Source organism: Euleptes europaea, chromosome 15 (assembly GCF_029931775.1).
Source record: "Euleptes europaea isolate rEulEur1 chromosome 15, rEulEur1.hap1, whole genome shotgun sequence".
NCBI classification, from domain to species: domain Eukaryota; kingdom Metazoa; phylum Chordata; class Lepidosauria; order Squamata; family Sphaerodactylidae; genus Euleptes; species Euleptes europaea.
Genome location: NC_079326.1, coordinates 40,313,977 through 40,339,275, shown reverse-complemented (window position 1 = coordinate 40,339,275; position 25,299 = coordinate 40,313,977). Strand labels below are relative to the sequence as shown.

The window sequence follows — 25,299 nt, the reverse complement described above, 5'->3', positions numbered from 1 at the left end:
ATGCCCGCAGCTCCCGAGAGGCCCGTGAAACAAGAGGAAATGGCTGCCTTGGACGTGGACGGCGGCGGCGGCGGCACCCACGCCGAGTATCTGCAGCAGCAGCAGCAGGGCAACGGCAACGGCGCCTCCTCCGCGGACGCCTCAGACGAGGCCGGCGCCCCTCAGGTGAGCGCGGGCCGGCCTCCCCCCCCTCCCCCCGGGTGACACGTCGCGAGGAGGCGGGGGGGGGCGCGCGCGCGGGTGTGTGTGTGGGTGTGTGTAAAAGGGGGGGGAAGAAGCCGAGGAGCGCCCCGCACTAACGGCAGCCCGCCTCCCTCCCTCTCCCCCCCCCCGCCGAGCAGGACACCCAGCCGTCGCCGCTGGCGCTGCTGGCGGCTACCTGCAGCAAGATCGGGCCGCCGTCGCCGGACGCGGAGGACGCGGAGGAGGAGGAGGAGGAGGACGACGAAGCCTCGCAGCCGGCCGGAGCGGTGAGTGCCCGCCCCGCCGCGCCTCGCACGGCCTGCCCGGGGGGTGGGGGGGGAGAGGCGAGGAGGCACGCGCCGCCACCACCACCACCACCACCACCGCCGCCGCCGCCGCCGCCCGAGCGCGAACAGATCGCCCGCCCGGGGGGAGGGACGGGAGACACCGCATAGCACTGCCCGCCCGCCCCGGGGGGAGGGACGATGGCGAGGCCGACCTGCCCGAGGAGAGGGGGGGGTCCCCAGGCTCCCCCCCCCGCCTCTCCGGGAGGAGCCCGGGCTCCCTGGGGCGGGGGGGGAGGAGGAGGAGGCGGCGGAGCAGCAGGGACGTCCCCCCTTCGCAGTGGCGCCTTGCCCTTGCTTTTCAAACCGGGGAAGGTGGGTGGTTGGGGTGGGGTGGGGGTGTTTTGGAGAGGCGGGAAGCCTTCCTTCGCCTGCCCTTTTCCTCTCTTCTCTCTCTCCCCCCCACTCCAAGGATAAGGAGGCGGCCGTTTTTTCCCTCCCTGCAATTGAACAAATATTATTCTCTCTCTCTTCTCCCCCCCCCCCGCACTTCTCCCACCTCCTCAAGTGTCATCTGTCCCCTAAACAATAAGGCAAAATGAAGGCTGGGCTGCTAGCAGAGGATGCACTTTAAGGGTAAAATGGCTGTTTGGGAAAGACGGGTGTGTGTGTGTGTAAAAAGGGCTGTCGACAGTGCCGAGCGGAAGCCAGCTATTTTGAACGCGGTTAGCCGTGCAGCACTGCGGGCTTGTAGAAAGTTTTGACCCTTTTGGTTGCTGCCCTTATTGGGGGGGGGGGGTGGATCCTGGAAAATTTCCTTGAGATGCCCCCCAGGGGGCTCCTGTGTGGGGAAGGGTGGTGGCCGGGTAAGAGAAATATGATGTAATGTACAATTTTTACATGCAAGCGGGTTTCTGGTCATCTACTTAAAAAAAAAAACCTAGGTGGCATGGGGGTGGAAGAGGGTGTTTAATTTTTTGATGGCTGTGGTTAAATAAAATTTCTGGCGGCTTCGAACTCCGTGTTTTTGGAATCAGCACTGAAAATGTTTTGAAGCATTTTTGTATGACAATAAAGGTATCGGAAATGGACACCAGCTTTTATTTTGAAAACTGTATAATGGCTGATGGTATATCTGTGTGCGCATGCCTGTTTTCCTGTCTCCAAATCGTGTGGTGGCTTGCATAAAAGATGAAGATTGTGATGGAGAGAAACAAGATGTATCTGTGCTTGTTTAGAATTCACGATACTGTAGTAGCTTTAGAGAGGGATTGGTTTCAATCCTGTGAGTACTTGAGAGTAAGCCCCGTTGATGAACAGTGAGACTTCTCTGTAAACATACCATAAACACAGTTGCACGTTTCATCTGTGTTTGCTAAAACTTGTAATATTGTGGTTATTCTCAGTTTTAAGTGTATTAAATTCTATACCCATTTGAGTGCTCATAAGTCCTGTCAATAGTGCAGTTTAAAAGTCAATAGATTAAGATTTGTAGCTTCCACGTACTTAAAAAAGAGTATTTATTATCTCCATAACACATGAGGAAGCTGGGTTGCAGTTCAAGTTAATCGCATATCCACAGCCTCACCAAGTTAGTGCATGTCTGGATTACAGCCAAATTTTAACTTGCTCATCTGTGTCCTTCCAAATGTGACGCAACGGAAAAATAATGCAGCAGTGTGGTCTCAGATTCTCCGGCAGCCTGAAGCAATTTGACATGGGTGAAATTCTCTATTCTGTGCTGTGTGTATTAAAATAGGAACTAAAATGGCAGATGATATTAAGTGCTCATTTACATAGTGGTCTAGTCTTAGACAATGAACAAGATTAAAAAAGAGGTAACTGAGAATTTGCTAAGGGGAATGGGTGTGTGAGGTATAGAAAACAAACAGGAGAAAGATTTTTCTACAAAAAAATGCCTCTGAGGGTGTTGGTATGTATTCCCAAATCTCCCATGACAAGGATACTTAACTTGAATGGGGGAAAGACTATCCATGTAGTATAGCCATGACCCTCAGTGTGCCATCATGAAGCTGATTGGGGGTACAACAGATTGTTTTATCCATTTGACATTAAAATTTTGTTCTGCTTTTATAATGGTAAGGAATTCTGGACCTCTGGGTCTTCTGTATACCGATATCGCAAAAGAGATGAACAGTTAGCAGTAGAAGAAAAGAGCAAGGGTCTGTAGCACCTTAAAGACTGACAATATTTCTGGCAGGGTATGAACGTTCGTGAGTCACAGCTCACTTCTTCAGATCAGTTAGCAGTAGAAGAGAGTTGGAGAGGAAAGACATTGGCATAAGACTGCATGAGAGAAATTTCCTTAAGGAATACACCACTATTTGCCATCAAGGAAATGCATTGGTGCAATGGAAAATACAAAGTTGTGTCATCTTTACACAAACGTCTGACATCATTGAATTATTCTGTAAATGGGGAGGGGGTTTCACATGTATGCTTAGGTACAAAAATAATAATGAAGTAGAATGAAGTCTTCTGCACCAATTTTTAAAAATTAATGTGTCTTGGACTTCCAAGTTTGAATCTCCACTCTGTCATGGGAGCTTACTGTGTGACCTTGGGCCAGTCACACATGCTCAGCCTCACCTACCTCGCAGGGTTGTTGTGAGGATATAAAATGGAGTTGAAGAGAACAATGTAAGCTGCCTTAGGTCCCACTAGGGAGAAAGGGGGTATACATAAAGTAAATATAATAGAAGATAAATTACTCATGTAGCATATATCTCTAAGGCTGCTTTTCCGTGCCCTCTTAGAAGTTAATCCCACTGAATTTAAAAGGACCTTTACTTGCTTAGGATCACACAATACAAGCAATAATGATTTATGTTGATTGGACAAAATAATAAGATTTTTGCCTTGCCCCTTGATGCATGCTTGATCTTTTTTAAGTTACATTCTAGCTTTAATAGGATCAAAACTGAATGTATTTCTGAATCATATTAAAATGTTTCGAAGTAATGTTTTGGTATAGATACTGCAACCTTCATTTCTGGATTAGACTGCATTTATCAGGAAGTTGCCTAGCCTTGGGGAGGTTTTGTTTTGCCACAAAAATAATATTCTTTGCTCTAACCTAATAACCATTTAGAGGTAATTTTGTAGACTAATAGTCTCATTGAAGTCAAATGACTGGTTTCAAGTTAACTCATTTTAGGATTGACAGAGAATTCATAATCTTTCAGCCCTTTAGAAGAAGTTTTAATAAAAGGATTTACCTTAAATGTCTTCAAATTTTGTATTGGCATTAAACAGATGTGCTGCAGGCCTGTAGCCAGAAATGTAACAATAGAGCCTAAAGGTACAGTGAAGGGTCCATTATAAATCATTGCAAAATTAAGAAAAGCTAAATGAAGTCTGATTTCTTTAAAGTTACTTAAATTACGAATTTAAATTTAATTAATTTTCTTCCAGTTATTCACATGCTCAGCTATGCCCTATCATCTAGGATGATAACTGTTTGACTTCCATTTACAGTAGAGAAGTTGGCTACATTCAGGTGTTATGAACAAACCTCTCCTTGCAACAGACACACGCTTGGCTTGTTGCTATGCTTGCATGCTCCTCTCCCGAGCACAGTTGAAGACTTCTTGATTTTGGAAACGTCGACATCGAAACATCCTTTTGTCGTAACATCAGCTCAGGCGTCTGCTTTCAGACGTTATGGTAAATCCCTGACGTGGATGGCCCAGGCTAGCCTGATCTCGTCAGATCTCAGAAGCTAAGCAGGGTCAGCCCTGGTTAGTATTTGAATGGGATACCAAGGAATACCAGGGTTGCTGTGCAGAGGAAGGCACTGGCAAACCACCTCTGTTAGTCTCTTGCCATGAAAACCCCAAAAGGGGTTGCCATAAGTCGGCTGCGACTTGACTGCACTTTACACACACAAGCTTCTGGAAAACGGGGAGCCTTCAGTTGTGCTGTGCTTACGATGAAGGGAGAGGATGGAACACAAGAGCAACAAGCCAAGTTCATGCCCCCCTGCCCAAACAGGTGGTCTTATGATGTGTGAAATCAGATTTTTTTTTTAAATCGTACTTTAAAAAGGTAGCGTATGAGAAAAAATTCAGGCTTTCAATTAATGGAGAATTACAAGGCCAGAAATGAATGTGGACGAGGAGTGTATCATCCATGTTCCAGCTAAACCTTATTCAATCTATAAAATGCCGTTCGCCTTCTTTGAGAATGTACTTGCTGGTGACTTCTTAATCTTCTATGTTTCTAAAAATGTTAGCATTTTTTGTATAGGGGTGCAGTGCTGTGAGACCACAAATACATCTGAAATGTAAAAAAATCATGTTTGGGCTTTGTGAAGCTAATATGCTTTTGAAGCATGCTGTACTGCAGATCGTTGACTCTCCAGAGGGAGGGAGTTACTGGTGACCTTGTTGGGCTGGATCAGGCAATGTGCTTACCCCATTGCATGATGGGGAATGGGAACATGCCTTCTCTCTCTGTCCAGCATGCTTGCCCTCCGTTTTCTGCATGCTTGCCCTCCGTTTTCTGAAGACATCTGTGCATGCATATAATGCTTGAGCTTAGGCAAATTTGCCCAGACCAAGTGATTAATTCTTGGATTTTGTCTGGAATGTCCATTGCACAGTTCAAGACTGTATATATGTGTGAGCTGTATTTAAATGAACATCTAGGTAGGGCTTCAGGGGCACATGCTGAGTGGGCAGAGAGGAGAAACACATTTTCATCCTCCTCCCTGAGCACACAGCTTGGTAAACAAGCTGGCATGTATTCTGCCTTAGGCTGGAGGAAGTTCCTCTGTTGGAGGAAGAACCACTTAAGTTGGAAGAATGCTCTTTAGGCTTGAGGAAGGCTTGAAGCTTTGCTCAATGGAGTGATAGGATGCGTGCCATTATCTAGCCCACAATGGGTTTTTTATGAACTTGTGTGCCTGTATTCTTTTTTTCTTAGATGATGAAGGCCATAATTCTTGGGTAGTCAGATCTCAGAAGCTAAGCAGGGTCAGCCCTGGTTAGTATTTGGATGGGAGACCATCAAGGAATACCAGGGTTGCTGTGCAGAGGAAGGCACTGGCACTCCACCTCTGTTAGTCTCTTGCCATGAAAACCCCAGGTCACCATAAGTCGGCTGCAACTTGAAGGCACTTTACACACACACACAGCGTATGGTGTAGGACTGAGAGCTGTCGGAAAGATATGTAGGGGTTTTTTTGAGTGGGGGGATAGCTGTTAATTTATGCCTTTCAGCATGTGTTCTGAGAGCCATCGCAAAAAATGGTCACTCATAGTTGGATTCCTTTTTAGCACAGGCAGGTTTAGTGATCCCCCACCTGCGAACGTTCTCCCCCACTCCCCCATTTTGAGCACCTTTTCTCCCCCACTCTGAGCGCTGGACTCAGCCACCCCTTCCATTTGGTCCATCGGTGTTCCACGTGCACTTGGAGCCTCCAGGTAAGCTCCTTCTCCTTCCTGTCATATGATTATCACACTACTTCCTGTCATATGCTTGAAATTCAGTGGATCTCATGCTGCTGCTTGAGGGTTAAAAGTAGGTCCCGGCTCTGAAAAAGCTGAAGACCACTAATATTGGTGTTCAGCATGGCCACTCTCTTCTTACCCATTTCTTTTCTTTCCTTAAAAAAAAAAACCACACTGATGTCATAATTCCATGGCTCCTGGAGAAGCAGTGAGCCTGCTGATTTTTTAAATTTATTTGTAAAATTTAAAAATGTATTTCCTCAATACAATTGAAATTGTTCAAGACTTTCTATTCCTTGGCTCCACTATCAACCAAAAAGGAGACTGCAGCCAAGAAATCAGAAGGAGATTGAGACTCGGAAGGGCAGCCATGAAGGAGCTAGAAAAGATTTTGAAGTGTAAGGATGTGTCACTGGCCACCAAGACTAGATTAATTCAGGCCATCGTATTTCCCATTACTATGTATGGGTGTGAAAGCTGGACAGTGAAGAAAGCTGATAGGAAGAAAATAGATTCCTTTGAAATGTGGTGTTGGAGGAGAGTGTTACGGATTCCGTGGACTGCCAAAAAAACAAATCAGTGGGTTATAGATCGTATCAAGCCTGAACTAACCCTAGAAGCGAAAATGACTAAACTGAGGCTATCGTATTTTGGTCACATCATGAGACGACAAGAGTCATTGGAAAAGACAGTTACGCTAGGAAAAGTTGAGGGCAGCAGGAAAAGAGGAAGACACAACAAGAGATGGACTGACTCAATAAAGGAAGCCACAGCCCTCAATTTGCAAGATCTGAGCAAGGCTGTCAAAGATAGGACATTTTGGAGGACTTTCATAGGGTCGCCATGAGTCGGAAGCAACTTGATGGCACTTAACACACACACACATTTCCTCAATGCCTAGTATATGCAGAAACCCATTATCTGCTCTCTCTTGCCACCACTGATGGTAGTAGGAAAAGAAAACAACCGGAAGAAAGGAAAGAGCAGTGGTGAGATGGGCATATGAGGATGAGCTTGGTGCTACCTTGCACCTGACCATTCTCTGACAGACAGTTGGGTAGAATATAATAGTTATATACTGTAGTTACAGTAAAAGGGGTAGAACTCTTTGTTTTTTTTTAAAGATGAAAGATGTATATGTCTTTCTGTGTGTGTGTGTGTGTGTCTGTCTATATAGTATACAAGTCCATTCTTCATTTAGCTCCATCAATTACTTTTTGTCCCTAGGTAATGGGGAAAAACCCTCGCTGATTCGGAGGGCTACTACTTAGGTGCTGGAAAAAAATGATAGTGTTCATAAAAGTAGGGATTCAGATCAGGAGCCTCTGAATTTGCTGTGTCTGAGTATGGAACAGTGGGATAGTCAAGACAATAAAATTATGTGGTTCTGGAAAACATGTCTGCACCTCCTACAAGCAGTAGTGAAAAAGGGAAGGGTGTTAGGGTCATAAAACTAGTCCTGGTTCCTAAAAATTAAAAATCCATGGAATTCCCATAGTAACACTTGTAGTCCTCTTGTCTCTGGCAAATGTTACAACTTCGTGACAAGAGTTAAAATTTCTATTTTGAATGTTTATTGTTATATTTTTCATTGTTATTGACAGAATATATTGTGTTCTATAGCTCATGTCAGGTGCGACATGCTATTCTTGACATTTTTTCCATCTTAAAAATAATTTGAGTTGGGCAGACATTTAGTAAGTGAGGTTACTAAACCAGACACGTATAAGACGTGATCCTTAATGTGGAAATTAGAGTTCATACCGCGTAATAAAATGGTAAGAAATTAACCCACAACGCCCAGATGGTACAGTGATGACGGTGACACTGGAGTCAGCCACCTGGTTCAAGCCAGAGGCACTTGTTCAGTGCAAGGCGTCATTAAATAAAATAGTTTGTCTAATCCCCAAATAGTAGAATAATTTCAAATCTTTGGTTTGCCCCAAGGCAGAGCAGTCTTAATGCTGAGCTAGTACAATCAGTGTCAAGTATATTGCTCTCCCAGCCCTCCTTAAGACCCAGAGCTGTCCTTGTACTTGTCTGCTGCTGTTGTGAAGACACGCCAGCTCAAAAATTCACAGACCTGTCTTGAGTTCACTGATAAGCATATTTGAGGTTGTTCTTCCGTTCCTGCACTTAACGTTTAGTAAGGTTCTCCGCTCAGACTGCTTTTTGCCGTAAGCCATTCTTACCTTTTCTGGCGTTGCTTTTTTTTTTTCCTCCCCCCCTTCTCAAAATGATGGTTCTGATGCTTGGTCTTCATCTTGCTTTTCTGTCATTCCTCTCAAATAGCTCTCATCTCCTTCCTGACAAGAGCTCTCTCATGACTTTGCTGTCTGGGCAGAGCTTGTTTTCTTCTGAGCGACCCCTCAACTGAGGGCGCTCTAGTCTTCAACTGTTCCAACGGCTTAACTGACATAGAATCTGTTGTTCGTAGAGGCATCTTTGAACTCCCTCTCCCTGCAGGGGGAAATTGAGTGTTTCATGTTTTCTGTATTTTGAAGCTTCCGACCACTTGTGGTGGGTGATCTTATAGCTTGATGACAAACGGCACTATTCACGACCTCTTTGTTTTGACTCTGAAGTATTTTCTTGACTTATTTTTGTCACTTTGAACTTGTTTTCTACCAGCTGGCTAGCCTTAAAAGCATATCATTTTTTTAAAAAATAAAGAAAATCTGAAATAGACTTGAGACCCAGCGTGGTGTAGTGGTTAAAACGTTCGACTAGCACCTGGTTCAGCCACCAAGCTCAGAGAGCCCCCCCCTCTGATTTACCCCCCCCCAGGGTTGTTGTGAATACAAAACGGAGAAGGGGAGAGCCATGTTCTCACTACTTTGTTCTTCTTCAAAAGCCTTTCCCAATATTTAGTCACTCGGAGATCTATAAATTGGATGGCTTTGCGAATACTAGAGCATGATAACTGAAGTAGATGATAATAGGCATACAGGTTGAGTTTCCCTTATCCAGACATCCGATATTTAGACTGATCCAAAATCTGGACCTGTTGAGCTGGCATGCAGGCATTACTCACAGGCCCTCAGCAGTGCCATTGATGGTTCAATATACACGAAAATAATAAAAATATTGTTTAAAATTACATTCAGGCTATGTGTATAAAGTATATACAAAACATATATAAAATAAAAGTGAATTTCATTATGTATATGCAAAAAATCAAAAACATGCCAAAATATAGAAAGATCGGAAATACAGTAGTCTGGATAAGGGATACTCAGCCTAAGAAAAACATCTGGGGTGGGTGGGGGGAATCTGGGCTTTTCAAAAAATGTGCACATTTGTATAAACTTTGGTGGCAGCAAAAACTAAATTGGCTAAGTGCTAAAAATTGAGAAGAAGCTTCAAAACAGTATACTTCCAAGCACAAAAGAAACTTCAGAATTCTTGTAGTCGGATGCATCTGGGTAACTAGACACTAACTTTTTATGAATTTGAAGTGTAAACACCATAGTATTTGCATGCTAGAGCTAAGGTGTTGAGACCCCTGCATTATGAATTTAAGAATGCTCAACTTGGAAGTTAAGTTCTGTTGGCTTCAGTAGAAACAAAAATCCTGACTGCATTATTTAATATTGAGACTGCATATCTAATAGTGTTTTACAGTATATGTACATTATGTATGTGACCCAGTTACTCAGTGGCACCATCTAGCAACTCAATGAAGTAGTCTTCCGGGCTCTTGGTCTTCCGTTTTCTCTAAGTCTCTGAAGGTTGACTGCTTGTGTCCATCTCTGAGAATCGGGAATATGGGTAGTGTAAACTTACCCCAAATAGAGATTGTATAAATGTAGTGAGTACTTTAGTTTGCGCTGGTTGAGTTGGTGAATTGGAGTGCCATGCAAAGCAGAGGGGCCATGGCTCAGTGGTAGAGCATCTGCTTGCCATGCAGAAGGTCTCAGGTTCAATCCCCGGCATCTCCAGTTAAAAGGGGCTAGGCAGGTAGGTGATGTCAAAGACCCCTGCCTGAGGCCCTGGAGAGCTGCTGCCGGTCTGAGTAGACAATACTGACTTTGATGAACCAAGGGTCTGATTCAGTATAAGGCAGCTTCATGTGTTCAGAGTTACACCCCTCTGTCCATTGAAGTAAGTGGCAGCATCCAATACAAAGCGAAGAGCTGTGTCCAAACAAATAAAGGGAAAAATGTGTTGTGCGTGCACAGAAGTACTTGTCTGTGCCAGCTGGAGTCTTTGACTCCCAATTCTGGTCATACAAAAGTTTTGTCCTGATTCATGGTGTACTTCTATTCTCAATTTTTCCTTTGTTAAAATATAAATATTTGACAGTACAGAGATTCAAAGTACACACTTAACACATTGACAGGAGTGGAGAAATCAGTGTTTCATTGTCAAAATAAATGGCTTTTGCAAAGTTTGATGTACTGAATTACCAACAGAATGCACAGAAATAGGGGAAGTTGCATGTTTTGCACATGTTATTTGACCATTGGAAGGTACCAATAGTTAACTATTAGCTATCCAATAATTATTTTTGTGTTGATTATTAAGATACTGGACTAATATTAAAATGTATCCAGCAATTTATTTGCCCAAGTTTAGGTATACTTAATTCTGTGGCACTATATCCCAAACTTTATGCAAATTACATGCATGCTAGTAACGTATTACCTACTTTTCATTTGTAATCTAGCAGTAGATGTCTTAACTTCTCATTTTGTTTGGTTTTATTCAGACAGGAGATTTATCCTCTGTACAGTTAGCAGGAACTCCAAATAGATGGGAGGTGCTGTCTGCTACACCTACAACCATCAAAGATGAAGCTGGCAATATAGTACAGATCCCGGGGGCTGCCGCAGTAACTTCGAGCGGGCAATATGTTCTTCCCCTTCAGAGTCTGCAGAACCAACAGATATTTTCTGTTGCACCTGGGTCGGATTCATCTAATGGTACTGTCTCTAATGTCCAATATCAAGTAATACCCCAGATTCAGACGGCGGATGGTCAGCAGGTTCAGCTTGGTTTTGCAGCCTCTTCTGACAATGGTAGTGTGAATCAAGAAACCGGTCAAATTCAAATCATTCCTGGCTCCAATCAAACCATAATTGCCTCTGGAACATCTTCTAGTAATATTCAGAATATTTTGTCACAAACTGGCCAGGTCCAGGGGGTTGCAATTGGAGGTTCATCTTTTCCAGGGCAAGCACAGGTGGTTGCTAACGTCCCTCTCGGTCTGCAAGGAAATATCGCTTTTGTTCCCATCAATAGTGTTGATCTAGATTCTCTGGGACTGAGTGGTTCTCAAACCATGACTGCAGGCATTAATGCCGATGGACACCTGATTAATACTGCACAGGCAATGGACAGTTCAGACACTTCTGATAGGACTGCTGAACAGGTTTCTCCTGAAATGACAGAAAACACCACTGAAACAGACTTATTTGTGCCAACGTCGTCATCTTCACAACTGCCTGTTACCATAGACAGTAGTAGTATACTGGAACAAAATGCAAACAGCTTGCCCGCCACCACTGGGCAGGTACACAGTTCTGATCTTCAGGGAAATTACATGCAGACATCTGTCTCGGACGAGGCGCAGGCTCAGAATATTCAGGTCTCCACAGCACAGCCTATCGTGCAGCATATACAGCTCCAAGAGTCTCAGCAAACAACCAGTCAAGCCCAAATCGTACAAGGTATCGCGCAACAGACAATCCACAGTGTGCAAGCCAGCCAAGGTATATCCCAGCAGGCGTTGCAGAACCTTCAGCTCCAGTTGAACCCTGGAACTTTTTTAATCCAGGCACAAACTGTGACCCCGTCCGGGCAGATAACTTGGCAGACGTTTCAAGTGCAAGGAGTCCAGAATTTACAGAACTTGCAGCTACAGAATGCTCCTGGCCAACAGATAACGTTAACACCGGTGCAGACGCTCACCCTGGGACAAGTTGCAGCTGGCGGGGCTTTGACTTCGACTCCAGTTAGTCTAAGTACTGCTCAGTTGCCAAATCTTCAGACAGTTACAATAAATTCCATAGAGACTGGTGGCATTCAGCTGCACCCAGGAGAAAACGCGGACAGTCCGGCAGGTATTTATATTATCGTAATTGTTTGTGTGAAAGAATGGCTTATCTGCTGCTTTCAAGGTAAAGTTAATTATATTTACTGGTGAAGTTAATCATATTTACTTGATATCAAAGCATGCAAGATTTTAAGCTGCTTCCTGTTCAAGGAGAGATATTGTGGCAACTGATAAAGTCAAGTATAAGCTTTCTATAATGTATATTTCTGCTTACGTTAGTCATCTCTGTCTGATGTTAATGAAGATGGTGTTTAATAGGTTTAGAGCAAAAGCAAAGAGACTTGATGGCTCGAAATAGTCTTCATTTAGCTTGCAGCCCCTTTGAGATACAAAGGCCTGGATCAAAGAACCTGTAAGCTAGCCCTTTGACTTAAGGAGACTTCAGACTCGTTTTAACGCTGTTGTGTTAATCTGTTCAGAAACCTAGTGTATGGGAGAGTGTCAAAAGTCTGCGAATTTGGCCTCGGGTGCTGCTGTAGCCTGTGTGTCTTCTCACTTTTTAAAAAGCAGAATGTGTGCAACAAGGTAGCTTCATAAAACGGAAATGCATGCGTATCATAAACTGAAAACCCAGGTATCTGCATTAGTTTTTAGCTATTCCGTATCAATTTACCTGTCATGTCTTTCATTTAATATAGTTCTAGCTATAAAGTTCAGTGCTAAACACAAGCCTGTGTTTGCAAGAAGCAAAATCTGAGACCTTTTTGAGAGCCAGCAATTCTTATGCAAATCAAGATTCAACATTAGCCAGGTGCTGAAGCATAAATTAGGAAAGATTCACACATGCAAAATAGCTGCATTTATTCCCTTCTTGGCTCATACATTGGAGGAATTGTGTGATTCACAGAGACAGCTCTCATTTTTATATACTGTGATAGTACTTTTTGCAAAGAGTCATTCTACGAATCTTTCATGAGCTCTTTCGAAATGGATCCTAGTGGAAGTTAGATGGCGAAGAAGGGTTCCCTTGGAGTACTCTTATGGCAGGTTTTAAAGAACGCTAACACCAAAACTTGTGTCAGAAGCAAAACATATATGTAAAGTTTTAATTTTTTTTAATCACTGTGGCATAATACATCAGCAGGTGCAATACAAGTTCTAGTATAAATTTCCTGAAAATGTAAAATGCTGTCAAGATATATGGACTACGGTCTAGTATGAGCAAAGGTTAATAGGTTGCTTCTCTAAAGATGCATCAAAATATATGTGTAAACACTTTACATAGCTTAGATTGTGAAGAGCACATTTGCACTAGTATAATTGAGTTTCACTTTTCAGTCTAGTAGGAAAAGGACTGATAAATAGGGAATATGTTACTGCTGCCAGGGCCATTCCAACTTGGTAATTTGCGCAGGCCTGGTCTACAAATGCAGCAGAATGGATGGTGCAACTTCATATTCCACGTAGAGTGCCTCCCCTGTGTTGAAAGTTCCCTAAAATAGAAAACTTGGGCAGAGAAATCCTAAAGGGGGAGGATAGTTGCAGGGCGCCTGGGGACGGCATAGGCGCTCACTGCCTCCTGAGCAGCTTGCAGAGGCGTGGATGCAATAAAAAAATTAGATTTACCCCAAACCCAGTGAAACTGCTCCGTAGAGTTTCATGGGGCGACACCATCCTTTTTGCAGGCGCAAGTTCGCACCAGCAAAAGGGGGCGTTCCTGCTTTGGCACTGGTACAAGCCCCAACAACACAGAAATGCTGCCAGCAAGGCTCTGCTGGTGCCCCTGCCTTGCGCTGCTGCATGGCTTCCCAGTGCCAGTGGCCCTGCGCTGATGTTAGTGCCCATTTCCATTCCACAAGTGGCACTAACACCAGCACAAGGGTCACGCTGGCTCCTACACTGATTCGGCTCTCCCTTCAGGATTGCTCGGTAATAGTGCAGCAAGATAGGGCTATTTCTCTCTGATGTGTACTACCTTTCTTTTGCAGGGAGTATAATACATGGAGTAATTCAGAAGCAGTATTTTCCACCTAAAGTATGGAATGGTATGGTCCATTCTACAACTGTATTTTGCTGCTTGGTAGATCCTGCCTTACTTTCTCTAATTAGAGAGCAAAAGCAATTCTCACTACTCGGAAGGCTTATGCTTTCTCCTGCTAGGGAACTCAAGGGATCCTTATTCCTTATTCTACATTTGTCTGTGTGATAAGCTAGCTTTTGAAAACCTGGCTCCAAAAATGCCGGTAATACCTTTCATGCTCTCAAATCCCCCAAGTAAAGAAAGCATCCTATTTCTGAAATCCTTTTTGCGTTAAATCCATTTGCTCCACATTTCAGGCTTTTGGTTATGAGTACACTGGCAGGAAAAAGAGGCGTGTTTTTTAAAAAATAGGTGCAGTCTTAGAACTTGATTCCCCCCACCCCCCAAAATGTTGTAGACTAAAGAGTTCTAATTTTTGTAATGGCCTTTGGCCACATGCAATAAACCTGAACCTTGACTAAAGTGTCTTGACATGCAGAAGGTCCCAGGTTCAATCCCCGGCATCTCCAGTTAAAGGGACTAGGCAAGTAGGTGATGTGAAAGACCTCTGCCTGAGACCCTGGAGAGCTGCTGCCAGTCAGAGTAGACAATACTGACTTTGATGGACCAAGGGTCTAATTCAGTATAAGGCAGTTTCATGTGTTCAAAAAAAAATAAATTAAACCTTGTACGTGTAGACCATGGACAGGACCCAAACAATTGCCCAACTAATTCCACGTACCCAGTAGAGTGTTGTGCTTCTGTTGCAAGAACAGCAACACCCATGCCCCTCCGTGTCCATTTTTTTCAACTGTTCAAAGAGTCAACTTATTGAATGCACTCAAGCTGTTGGGTCTGCTCAGAGTAGGTCTTTGGATACTAGCCAGTAGCATGATTATTATATTGAATATGCAGGGATGGGTGGAGTTCTGAATTCACGACAGCTGCACGATGAATATATATAGAGCGAAATAACAACTAAATTAATCTCTGTAAATACACCAGTTACTGAAAAGTGCAGTGGTGAGTTAACACTGGCTATCTCTGGCCATATAACCAAGCCCTAATGGTAAAGGCAGTCAAGTCTTTAATTAGGATATATCTGATGTGTTTGTGTTAAAACTACAATATGTCAAGATAGCCTTGCTTTTGCATAAGGAAAAAATGGATCTGCTGGTTGAAAGTTAAAATTTAAAAGCATAGTTAGGGAGTGTAGATTTTTTTTTTTGTATTATGTAAAGGTAGTCCCTGTACAAGCACTGGGTCATTACTGACCCATGGGGTGACGTCATGGTGTTTACTAGGCAGTCTATGTTTATGGGATGGTTTGCCATTGCCTTCCCCAGTTGTCTACACTTCACCCCCCAGCAGATTGGGTACTCATTTTACTGACCTCGGAAGGATGAAAGGCTGAGTCAACCTTGAGCTGGCTACCTGAAACCGACTTCAGTCAGGATCGATCTCAGGTCATAAGCAGAGGGATGTTGTATTAACTGTCTCGAAAATAAGTTGCAAAATAAAGAACGAGGGTCACTTACCTGGGGCCTTTAACTGGATATCATTAGGGGTTTTTTTCTTCTTCTGTAGACAAGAAGACTTGAATCTTATGGCATTTACAAATTTTCCACAGAGGAAGCCAATATTCCCTACACTCCATATTGACTTGCTGGATCTTAGTCTCATTTTTTTTAGTTCATCTCACGTGAAGCAGTGGGAAGCAAATATGGAACTGTTTGGTGGAGGGGTGGATTGGAAAATGAGAACTGCCTTAAATGGTGGTTGTCCAGGTTAACTGGGAACTGGCCAGTTTAATGGTGAAATTTTTACGCTGAAGTTAATGTTCTCCTTGTATTATGGATAACAAAGGAAATACTACTCCAGTATGCAGGCCTTTGTATTACCACAACTGGGTGTCTTGCCTTCCTGTACTAACCATAAGTCATAAGAACGGCCATGCTGAATCAGACCAAGGTCCATCAAGTCCAGCAGTCTGTTCACCCAGTGGCCACCCTGGTGCCTCTAGGAAGCCCACAAATAAGATCACTGCAGCAGCATTGTCCTTCCTGTGTTCCACAGCACCTAATATAATAGGCATGCTGCTCTGATCCTGGAGAGAATTGGTATGCATCATGGCTAGTATCCATTTTTAATTTTTTTTAAATTAGTATCCATTTTTACTAGTCACCATGAATACCTCTCTCCTCCATGAACATGTCCCCTCTTAAAGCCTTCCAAGTTGGCAGCCATCATCACATCCTGGGGCAGGGAGTTCCACAATTTAACTATGCGTTGAGTGAAGAAATACTTCCTTTTAACTGTTTTGAATCTGTCACCCTCCAGCTTCAGCAAATTACCCTGCGTTCTTCTATTGTGAGAGAGGGAGAAAAGTTTCACTCTGTCGTGTCAGGGCAGCTGCAACAAAATAGGTATTTCTGTGCTGGACACAGGAAATGCAAGAGTTCTGCACTGAAGCAGTAGATTGACCTGATGTGATACCAGGAGGTACTGTGACTTTTTGGCAAGCAGGAATGCTGGGCTAGCAGAGGTTAGCTAAAGAAAGCAGACTTGTGCTGGCAGCGGGCTTGTGATGAACTGGCCGGTGTTGGCTATCATCAGCAAAGCTCGGCCAGCTTGACACTTACTGGCTTGTTATTTTGAAAAGATGAAACTCCCGTTCTTGGGAGCTGGCAAAGCTACCCTGTCTTATTGTGTTGTATAATTGGCTTGTCTGTCACCCCCCTCAAGAACCTGGTTCAGCCTACATCTTGCCCAGTTAATGGCTACCTGGCCACTAGCAAGTGTTCTACTGTTCCACTGAGCAAAGTATGAAGCCTACCTGCAGCAGACAAGCCATTGGAGGAATGCTTCTTAGGCTGGAGGAACTACAGTAGGATACGTGCCACTGTTGATGAATGTTACGAGGGAATTGCCAGATTACTTGCCAGACTAACCTCCGCAGAGTTTGAACCTTCCTGGGCTAACTAGTGGTTCAGCACTGAAATGTAGTCAGCCTTGATTATCACGGGGAACAGAAGTCTCCTCGTACAATAGGCATGGCCAGAGTTGCTTGTCGATGCCCTCCCTCCCAAAGCCCTAATCATCTGATTGGTTTACATCACAGGAGGTGGGTGGTCACCTTTGACCAATTGTGGCCTTCTTTCCTAATTAAGCAGGTACAGTTGCAGTTGCTCAGAAATTATTTCCCAAAGGGAAAAAATCCTTTTGAGTTTTAAAAATTTGTTCTTTGGAAACCCTTGAGGATAATGGCGGATGGCCTGCTTGGATACCTCTGAGGCCTATTAATCTGGTTTTGGAAATAGGTTCTCTTAGAGCCCTGTGGTGTAGTGGTTAGGAGCAGTGGACTCTAATCTGGAGAACCGGGTTTGATTCCCCACTCCTCCACATGAAGCCAGCTGGGTAATTTTGGGCTAGTCACAGTTCTCTCTGAACTCTCTCAGCCCCACCTACCTGACAAGGTGTCTGTTATGGGGAGAGGAAGGGAAGGAGATTGTAAGCCGGTTTGATTCTCCTTAACAGGTATAGAAAGTCGGCATATAAAAACCAACTCTTCTTTTTATTACTATTATTATTAAAGCAGATGTGGATGACAGATTTTTTAAAAAATGTTTTCTTTTATGTTTCTATGTCAACTGATTTAATTTCATTAATAAACCTATTTTTAATCTATAGATTCCACTTGCCTGATACCTTCTATGTGGCATCTGTCCCTTCTGTGAGGTAGTCTTTGATAGTTGAAGGTTTGAAATAAAAAAAATTAGCTGCACTCTGTGAAGAGTATTGGAGTATACAATAAATGAAAACAAACCAGTCTACCAACAGTATAATATTATGTAAAATACATAATGGCAGAAAAAAGGCTCATGCAGGATGTTTTTGAGTATCCCGTGCAGCCCCCCAGACATCTGAAAGGCTGCTTCTGGAAATTTGGGAAATCTCTAGTGCCACTTGAATTTGCACAAAGAACTGAGCTTGGAAGACTAGTTATAGAACCCCATCAAAAATCATTTTTCTCTTCCTTTCTTTGGGCCAAGTGTATTTGGTGCTTTTCTGGGGACTCTCCAGAATAGTGTGTTAATGTGCTGCGTGGGGCTGCAGCTGGAAGGGAAAATGTCAGGGAACTTACAGTGCAATCCTGTGCAGAGCTACTCCAGTCTAAGCCCATTGAACTTACAGTACAATCCTGTGCAGAGCTACTCCAGTCTAAGCCCATTGAAATGAATGGGCTTAGACTGGAGTAACTTTGTTTAGGATTGCACTGTTTGTTGGAGTTCATAGAGGCTCTTCTCTGACCCTTCAAAATCCCACCTGGACCTCTGATTATTAAACCACTGAGTTTGAAGTGTGGTCGCCATTCAGAGGGAGATTGTTTGTCTTACTCATTTTGTTTATGATTACATCTGGATCCTAATCACATTGTGTGAAAATAAATATTACTGAAATTGGTCAAACTTAACAGCAGATAGTCGCTGATGTCAAGCAAGTGGACATGTTCACCATTTTTCTTGTTGTTCAGGAAGCATCTTATACCCACTCCTGGAAGCATGAAATATGACTCAGGACAGATGGAATATTCTACTGTAGCATGCTGTGGCTGACATGTCTATGACCTTGTGATACCTGTCTCTTGTATGAAATCATTGCTTACTTATGCACCCATCCATCTTTTAAAGATGCCAGTGTGGCAGGCATGAATCACATGTAGAAATAAGATCTATACAAAGTGATAAAAAAATTGGCGGGACAGCTATTAAATATTTCATTTTACAACGAGAACCTTGTACCAGTCAATCATATTAATTCATAACTTGATTTTTTTAAATGGCTCTCTCCCCCCCCCCCTGCACAACTGGTTTACAAATTGATAAAACACACATATACTCACACAATTACTAGGGATTGTCACCTGAAATTAACATCCATTCATTGTTAATTTCATGAAATGACAAATCTTCCGAAAAGATTCTTCACAGGCAAATAAAGCACTGGGAAAATTTTCCCCTTCACATCTCTGGACAAACAAGGAGTCTAACTTTACTTCCATGTCCACATAAGAGATTGGTCATGTATTATCCAACTAAATTGACGGTTGTATAATCTATTCTCTTTAATTGGTTACTTCTACTGGCTTATTGAGCTAGCGTGGTGCACTGGTTAGTCTGTTGGACTAAGGCCTGGGGGACCCAGGTTCAAATTCCTTCTTGTCCCAAAGCTCACCGGGTGACCTTGGACCGGTCATGTGTTAGCCTCGCCTCACAGGATACGTGCCATAAAATGTGATTAGTGGTGTAATCCTGGACAGATTTACAGCCTTACGCTGTAGACTTCAGAGGACTTAGAAGGGTGTAACTCAGTTTAGGACTGCACTATAAAACTCCCCCATCTGTTTGAAATTACCTTGACAGGAAACTATAGGTGGTGCACGAAGTAGCTGTCCAATGTATTAGAGGCAGAAACAATGTTATACCTCTATGATTCCTGTAAATTTCAAATAAGGGTATTTTTGTTTGCAGCAGCTTCTTAAGCAAGTAACATTGAAGGGAAATATGTTTTAAAGAAATGTGTGTCGGGTTAGTGGTAAATACATGTCCTGCCTGCTGTGGCTTTTAAAAACTGTAAGCAAGAGAAATTAACAGGCCGTTTGTCACACTGAGATCTTTTGTACTTCATAGGTTGGACAACATCAGACCTCAAATCATATAGTAAGTGAACTTGCATAGGAACTTGCATGTAGGAATTACTTTTTCCTCTCTAAATTTTTTTGGTGATAAAAAGACCAATGTGTTTAAAAATGCATAGGTAATAAAGTAGCCCTCTGTGAGAGAAAGGATGACATTGGTTTCCAAATCTGGTCACATTCATAAAACAGAAGCTGGTCCAAGAGAAGCAACTTTGGCCCAACGCATCACACTGAGCAGAATACAAAGCAAAAGGGAAGCGGGTCGGGTGGCAGCAGTATTTGGCAGATCAGGATCTTGGTTGCAATCTGGATCTTGGTTCAATCAGGAACTAACCAGGGGGGTCACATGTAGGAATCTTCAGGAGAAGCACCTTTTCCTTCCTTGGTCTAAGTTTGGCTGCATATGGGTCACTTGCCCCTCTTCAGCTGCCAGTTCCAGAATAATGGGAGAGCTGGACCTCAGCTCCCTGATGAGCCTGGATGCAGAGCTTTAATTTAGTTTTAAAGCAGCTGCAACATGAAACACACACTGTACAGTTAAGGCACATTGTAGGAGGTAATGGCACCTTGATAAGCATTCTTGCATGCATGAGAGTTTCCGGTTTTCCCTAGTGCAGCTGCCATAGAGGAGGCTTTTCTCTGGCATTTTTACAGTGCAATCCCATGCAGCGTTATTCCAGGAGCCAGTGTGGTGTAGTGGTTAAGAGCGGTGGTTTGGAGCGGTGGACTCTGATCTGGAGAACTGGGTTTGATTCCCCACTCCTCCACATGAGTGGCGGAGGCTAATCTGGTGAGCTGGATTTGTTTCACCACTCCTCCACACAAAGCCAACTGGGTGACCCTGGGCAAGTTACAGCTCTGTTACAGCTCTGTCTCAGCCCCACCTACTTCACAGGGTGTCTGTTTTGGGGAGGGGAAGGGAAGATGATTGTAAGCCGGTTTGATTCTCCCTTAAGTGGTAGAGAAAGTTGGCATATAAAAACCAACTCTTCTTCTAAGCCCACTGATGTCAATGGGCTTTGTCAACTTAGTCTGAGTGGTGGCGCCTCATGTACAGTCACTCTGGTTCTTTGCACAGACCTTTCCCTGGAACATAGAAATTCTTGCTGTAGTTCATGCACGTGAGTGCCAGCTCATTCTCTGTATGTATTTCATGAGCTCTGCAGTTAGAATTTCTCTATACACGTAAGTTAATTGGAACGCCAACGTTTTTGTATCCATTAATTATTAATTATTTCAGCTTTTGCTACCAGGCCCCTTTTTAACCTGTTTAGGCAGCCATCATTTTTCTTTAAATTGTAGCAATGTCCCATAGCTCTTGTAAACGCACAGGCTTGGATTCAGCAACGCTTAAGCGGAACCATGAATGGATGTAGCACCATTCTGCTTTAAAAGTCCCAGTGCAACGGCTGGCCCTTTCCTCCGTGTCTATTATAGCACCGAGATATTGGTTGCGCAAGATCTTCTGCAGGTGGGATCACAAGTGCAGAAGCAATAAGGGTGACTTAGTGCAAGCAGCTACTGCAGTTGCCTCCGTGCATTTCTGCTTGTGCAAGAGCTCAAGCATGAGTGGAAATTTTGTGCTGGATCCCATCCACAGATTATAATTTACAAGGAATTTAATAAGCATGTATAATAACTTGTTTTCGACCTTCTTGAGTCCCTCTTCTTTTTTCAAACAAAGGCATTTGCTTGTTTAAATCAGAGTTCTTGTGAAAGTTTTATACTTAAAAAGGTTCCAGCAATCCTTGGTAGTAAATCAAAGATGCTGTTTTTCCTTGTTGTTGTATGCGGCACGTATCTTTTCTATCCAGCGACACTATTGCTTATCTTAATGGTAACGGGGTTTTTTTGGTTAAACTTCCTTGTATGGGCATTTGAAACCTAGGCATGTAGCTAGGCATGTCTTTTAATTCAGAATTGATGCCAATGCTGGTAGTTACCAAGAGCCCATTACATTTCATCTAGAGCACAGTGTGATGTATGTTAAAGGCAAAAGATCCTGAAGGCTTGCTTCCCTCTGTTGAGTAGGCTAGCGCCTGATCAGTTTTTCTCTCCCTCAGATATTAGGATTAAAGAAGAGGAGCCTGATCCTGAAGAGTGGCAGCTTGGTGGCGATTCGACACTGAATACCAATGACCTGACGCATTTGCGGGTGCAGGTGGTAGACGAAGAAGGGGACCAGCCGCATCAAGAAGGGAAAAGATTGCGAAGAGTTGCTTGCACCTGTCCTAATTGTAAAGAAGGCGGAGGAAGGTGTGCTCTTTGGCTACCTGCATAGTAAACATCCTTGAAATCAGTGAGGCAAAAGGGAGGGGGGCTCACCTGCAGCTGTGGTATTTCTAGTGGAAACCGGCAGGTAGCTGATAGGGGGATTCGGAGCTGCATTGGGGTTCTGAGGTTTATCAGGGGCAGCTCCTGAGCCAGCTTGATCCCTGTAAAATGTGTCTGAATGCCTTTCTTTCCCACTCAGCAAAATATACTAATTGCTTAAACTGTCTGGCAAATACTATGGTCAGCAACTTTGTTTTAATGTACAATTTTAACAGGGGCACTAATTTGGGGAAAAAGAAACAGCACATCTGTCACATACCAGGCTGTGGGAAAGTGTACGGGAAGACGTCTCACCTGAGAGCTCACCTCCGCTGGCATTCTGGAGAGCGTCCATTTGTTTGCGGTTGGATGTTCTGCGGCAAAAGGTTTACTCGCAGTGATGAACTACAGCGGCACAGGAGAACGCATACAGGTTATCCATGTTTTGTTTATGGTGCACATGGGGTGGGTGGGTTGGTGATGGGAGAACAATGTGTTCAGCTAAAAAGCCTTCCTGATAGTTAAAATTATCTGCAGGGGGCCCGGCTCAGTGCTCTTACGTGTGTCCTTGGGAGTTGAGGAAGGCAGCTGCCAGAGATTTGGTGTTCGCTGTCTTGCCTTATTTGTGGAACTTCCTCCCTGTGCTAATTCATGTGGTGTACATACATTACTGAAATTCAAGCTCTGGATGAAAACTCCACTTAGCTATATGGGCTTTTCCTGGTGGTGAGTCTGTGGGAGTTGTTGGAGTCTCCCCCCCCCCCCATGAAGAAGAAAAAGAAGAAAAGTTGGTTTTTATATGCCGACTTTCTCTACCACTTAATAGAAAAGAGCAAGAGTCCAGTAGCACCTTAAGGACTAACAAAAATATTTTCTGGCAGGGTATGAGCTTTCGTGAGCCACAGCTCACTTCTTCAGAAAGCTCATACCCTGCCAGAAAATATTTTTGTTAGTCTTTAAGGTGCTACTAGACTCTTGCTCTTTTCTACTACTGCAGACAAACTAACACGGCTACCCACTGTGAATTTTCTACCACTTAAGGGAGACTCAAACCGGCTTACAATCACCTTCCTTTCCCCTCCCCACAACAGACACTCTGTGAGGTAGGTGGGGCTGAGAGAGCTGTGACTAGACCAAGGTCACCCAGCTGGCTACATGTGGAGGAGTGGTGAAACAAATCCAGTTCATCAGATTAGCATCCGCTGCTCATGTGGAGGTGTGGGGAATCAAACCTGGTTTTCCAGAACAGAGTCCAATGCTCTGAACCACTGCTCTTAAGCACTACACCATGCTGGAAATGAGTTTTCATTATTTTGCTGTTCGATCTTGTATACTCAAAAATTGTTGTCAGCCATCAGTGGATTGGTAGGGGTGTGTGTGAATATTTTTAAATATGTAGCATTTTCTGATTGCTGTTAATTTAGGAATGGGGGGTGGATTTAGCCTTCAGTTTCTCCTTTTGTAGCTTTAAACGGCATTCAGTTTTGCATTCAAAAACCTGTTTATCCCAAGATAACTTTGTGCTTCACTCACGTCGTGTTTGACCTCTTGTACATGCATTGATGTGAAAGGCTACTTTTCCTTTTATGTTTTCAACAGGGGAAAAGAAGTTTGTCTGCCCGGAATGTTCAAAACGCTTCATGAGAAGTGACCACCTCGCCAAACACATTAAAACCCATCAAAATAAAAAGGCTATTCATGCCACCAGTACAATGCTGGCCTCGGTAGAAGCAGCAGCAGAGGATACTTTGATTACTGCAGGTGGAACAACACTTATCCTTGCTAATATTCAACAAGGTTCTGTTTCAGGGATAGGAACTGTCAATGCATCTGGCACCAGCAATCAAGATATTCTTACCAACGCTGAGATACCTTTACAGCTTGTTACTGTTTCTGGAAACGAGACAATGGAATAAATATTACACAAGATACCTATTAATTGTGGTTATTTTTATACAGTAGTGAGAAGAATATTGTTCCTAAGTTCTTAGATATCTTTTTATTGATGTGCAAAAATTTTTTGGAATGACAGTAACTTGGTTATACACGACACTGAAATGCCTTACTTTGTATGATATTCCATAGTATATTAAAATGGTAAAATTGCATGGATTTTGTAGGTACTTTTGGAATCTAGAAGAGATTAAATTTTACCAACTTGTATAAAAAAAAAATTTAACGATGGAAATGGTAGTCTAATCAAATGCATCAATCCTTTGTGGTTTAGTGTAAAAATGAGAACATGTTGGTATTTATCTATTGTAAGATAAAAAAAGTTGATTGGTGAAAAGAAATCATGTTATGATAAAAGACATTTTGTAATTTTTCTTGATGACTGGAATTTTTATTATGCATAACTGACAAATCAAGTTTCCAAGCAAATGTTACATAGTGTAGGCTTTACTTAGCTCATCAAGCTGTCATTTTGAAGCTAATTATTTTAATTAGGTTAACTATGTACAATATTTTAAGCATTACTCTTGTAAGATTTTGAAAACTACATTTTAACATGGAATAGGGACAGTCACCTTTTAAATTCTGTTGAAAAGCCATGTTTAAGGTTTAATTTTTGCCAAAATAATGTCTTGTTAATATACTTTCAGTAACCAATTTGGGCAATATAACCAATGTTTAAAAATATTCAAAGGCTTAGAGAAATAGGTTGCAACATTTTGGGTGGTATAACAGATATTATTAAGAAAGATCCCTTTTCTTTAATATTGGAGGACCAAAAAAAACCAAGGGGTGTTTGCTTCAGCAGTGGTTTTATCTAATATTGTCTCCAAAAATATCTGTCTATCAGGGCCTTAAAAGCCATCATGTAAATTACCAGTTAAAACATATGCAAATAATGGAAAACTAGTTCCACAGGGACAGTACTTCAAACCACATTAATATTAGTCATAGAGAAACAATAATAATTTTTGCAAGGCTTTCTTCTGTTAATCTTTTGGTTAGTTGATCTGCATTTAAATGTCCACATCTTTCCTTTATGCTTTTCCCCTTAAATTGTATGTATCCAGTACATTTAATTGATAAACATATATGTTTTTTATTAAGCTGAATTTTTTTTTATTTTTTAATTACTGTTTATATTTTCAATTATAGAAAAATGTACAAACTTAATTTGCATAGCCGGTCTGTAAGTGTTCTACCATTTTACAAAAAAAAGTACAATAATTACAGCAGTTCATCTATTTACAAACATTTGAAAATCTGTTCATTTGTTCTTAAAACCACCTCAAATTTAAAGGCTACCTTATTGTACGTTTAAAGTGTATTATAACAGTGTGGTAGTTAATAAAACACTATTTTTTTTTCCCTTTTGA

The 25,299-nt window shown here is 42.7% G+C and overlaps 1 protein-coding gene across 1 annotated transcript; it reads left to right on the top strand.

Annotated features, from left to right (window-relative positions):
* SP3 (Sp3 transcription factor) lies at positions 1–25,299 on the top strand. Its single transcript, XM_056861081.1, has 6 exons — positions 1–165; positions 342–470; positions 10,653–12,006; positions 21,721–21,913; positions 22,207–22,403; positions 23,570–25,299. Exons 1-6 carry the CDS (start codon positions 1–3, stop codon positions 23,884–23,886), a joined length of 2,355 nt encoding a protein of 784 aa, XP_056717059.1. The 3' UTR covers positions 23,887–25,299.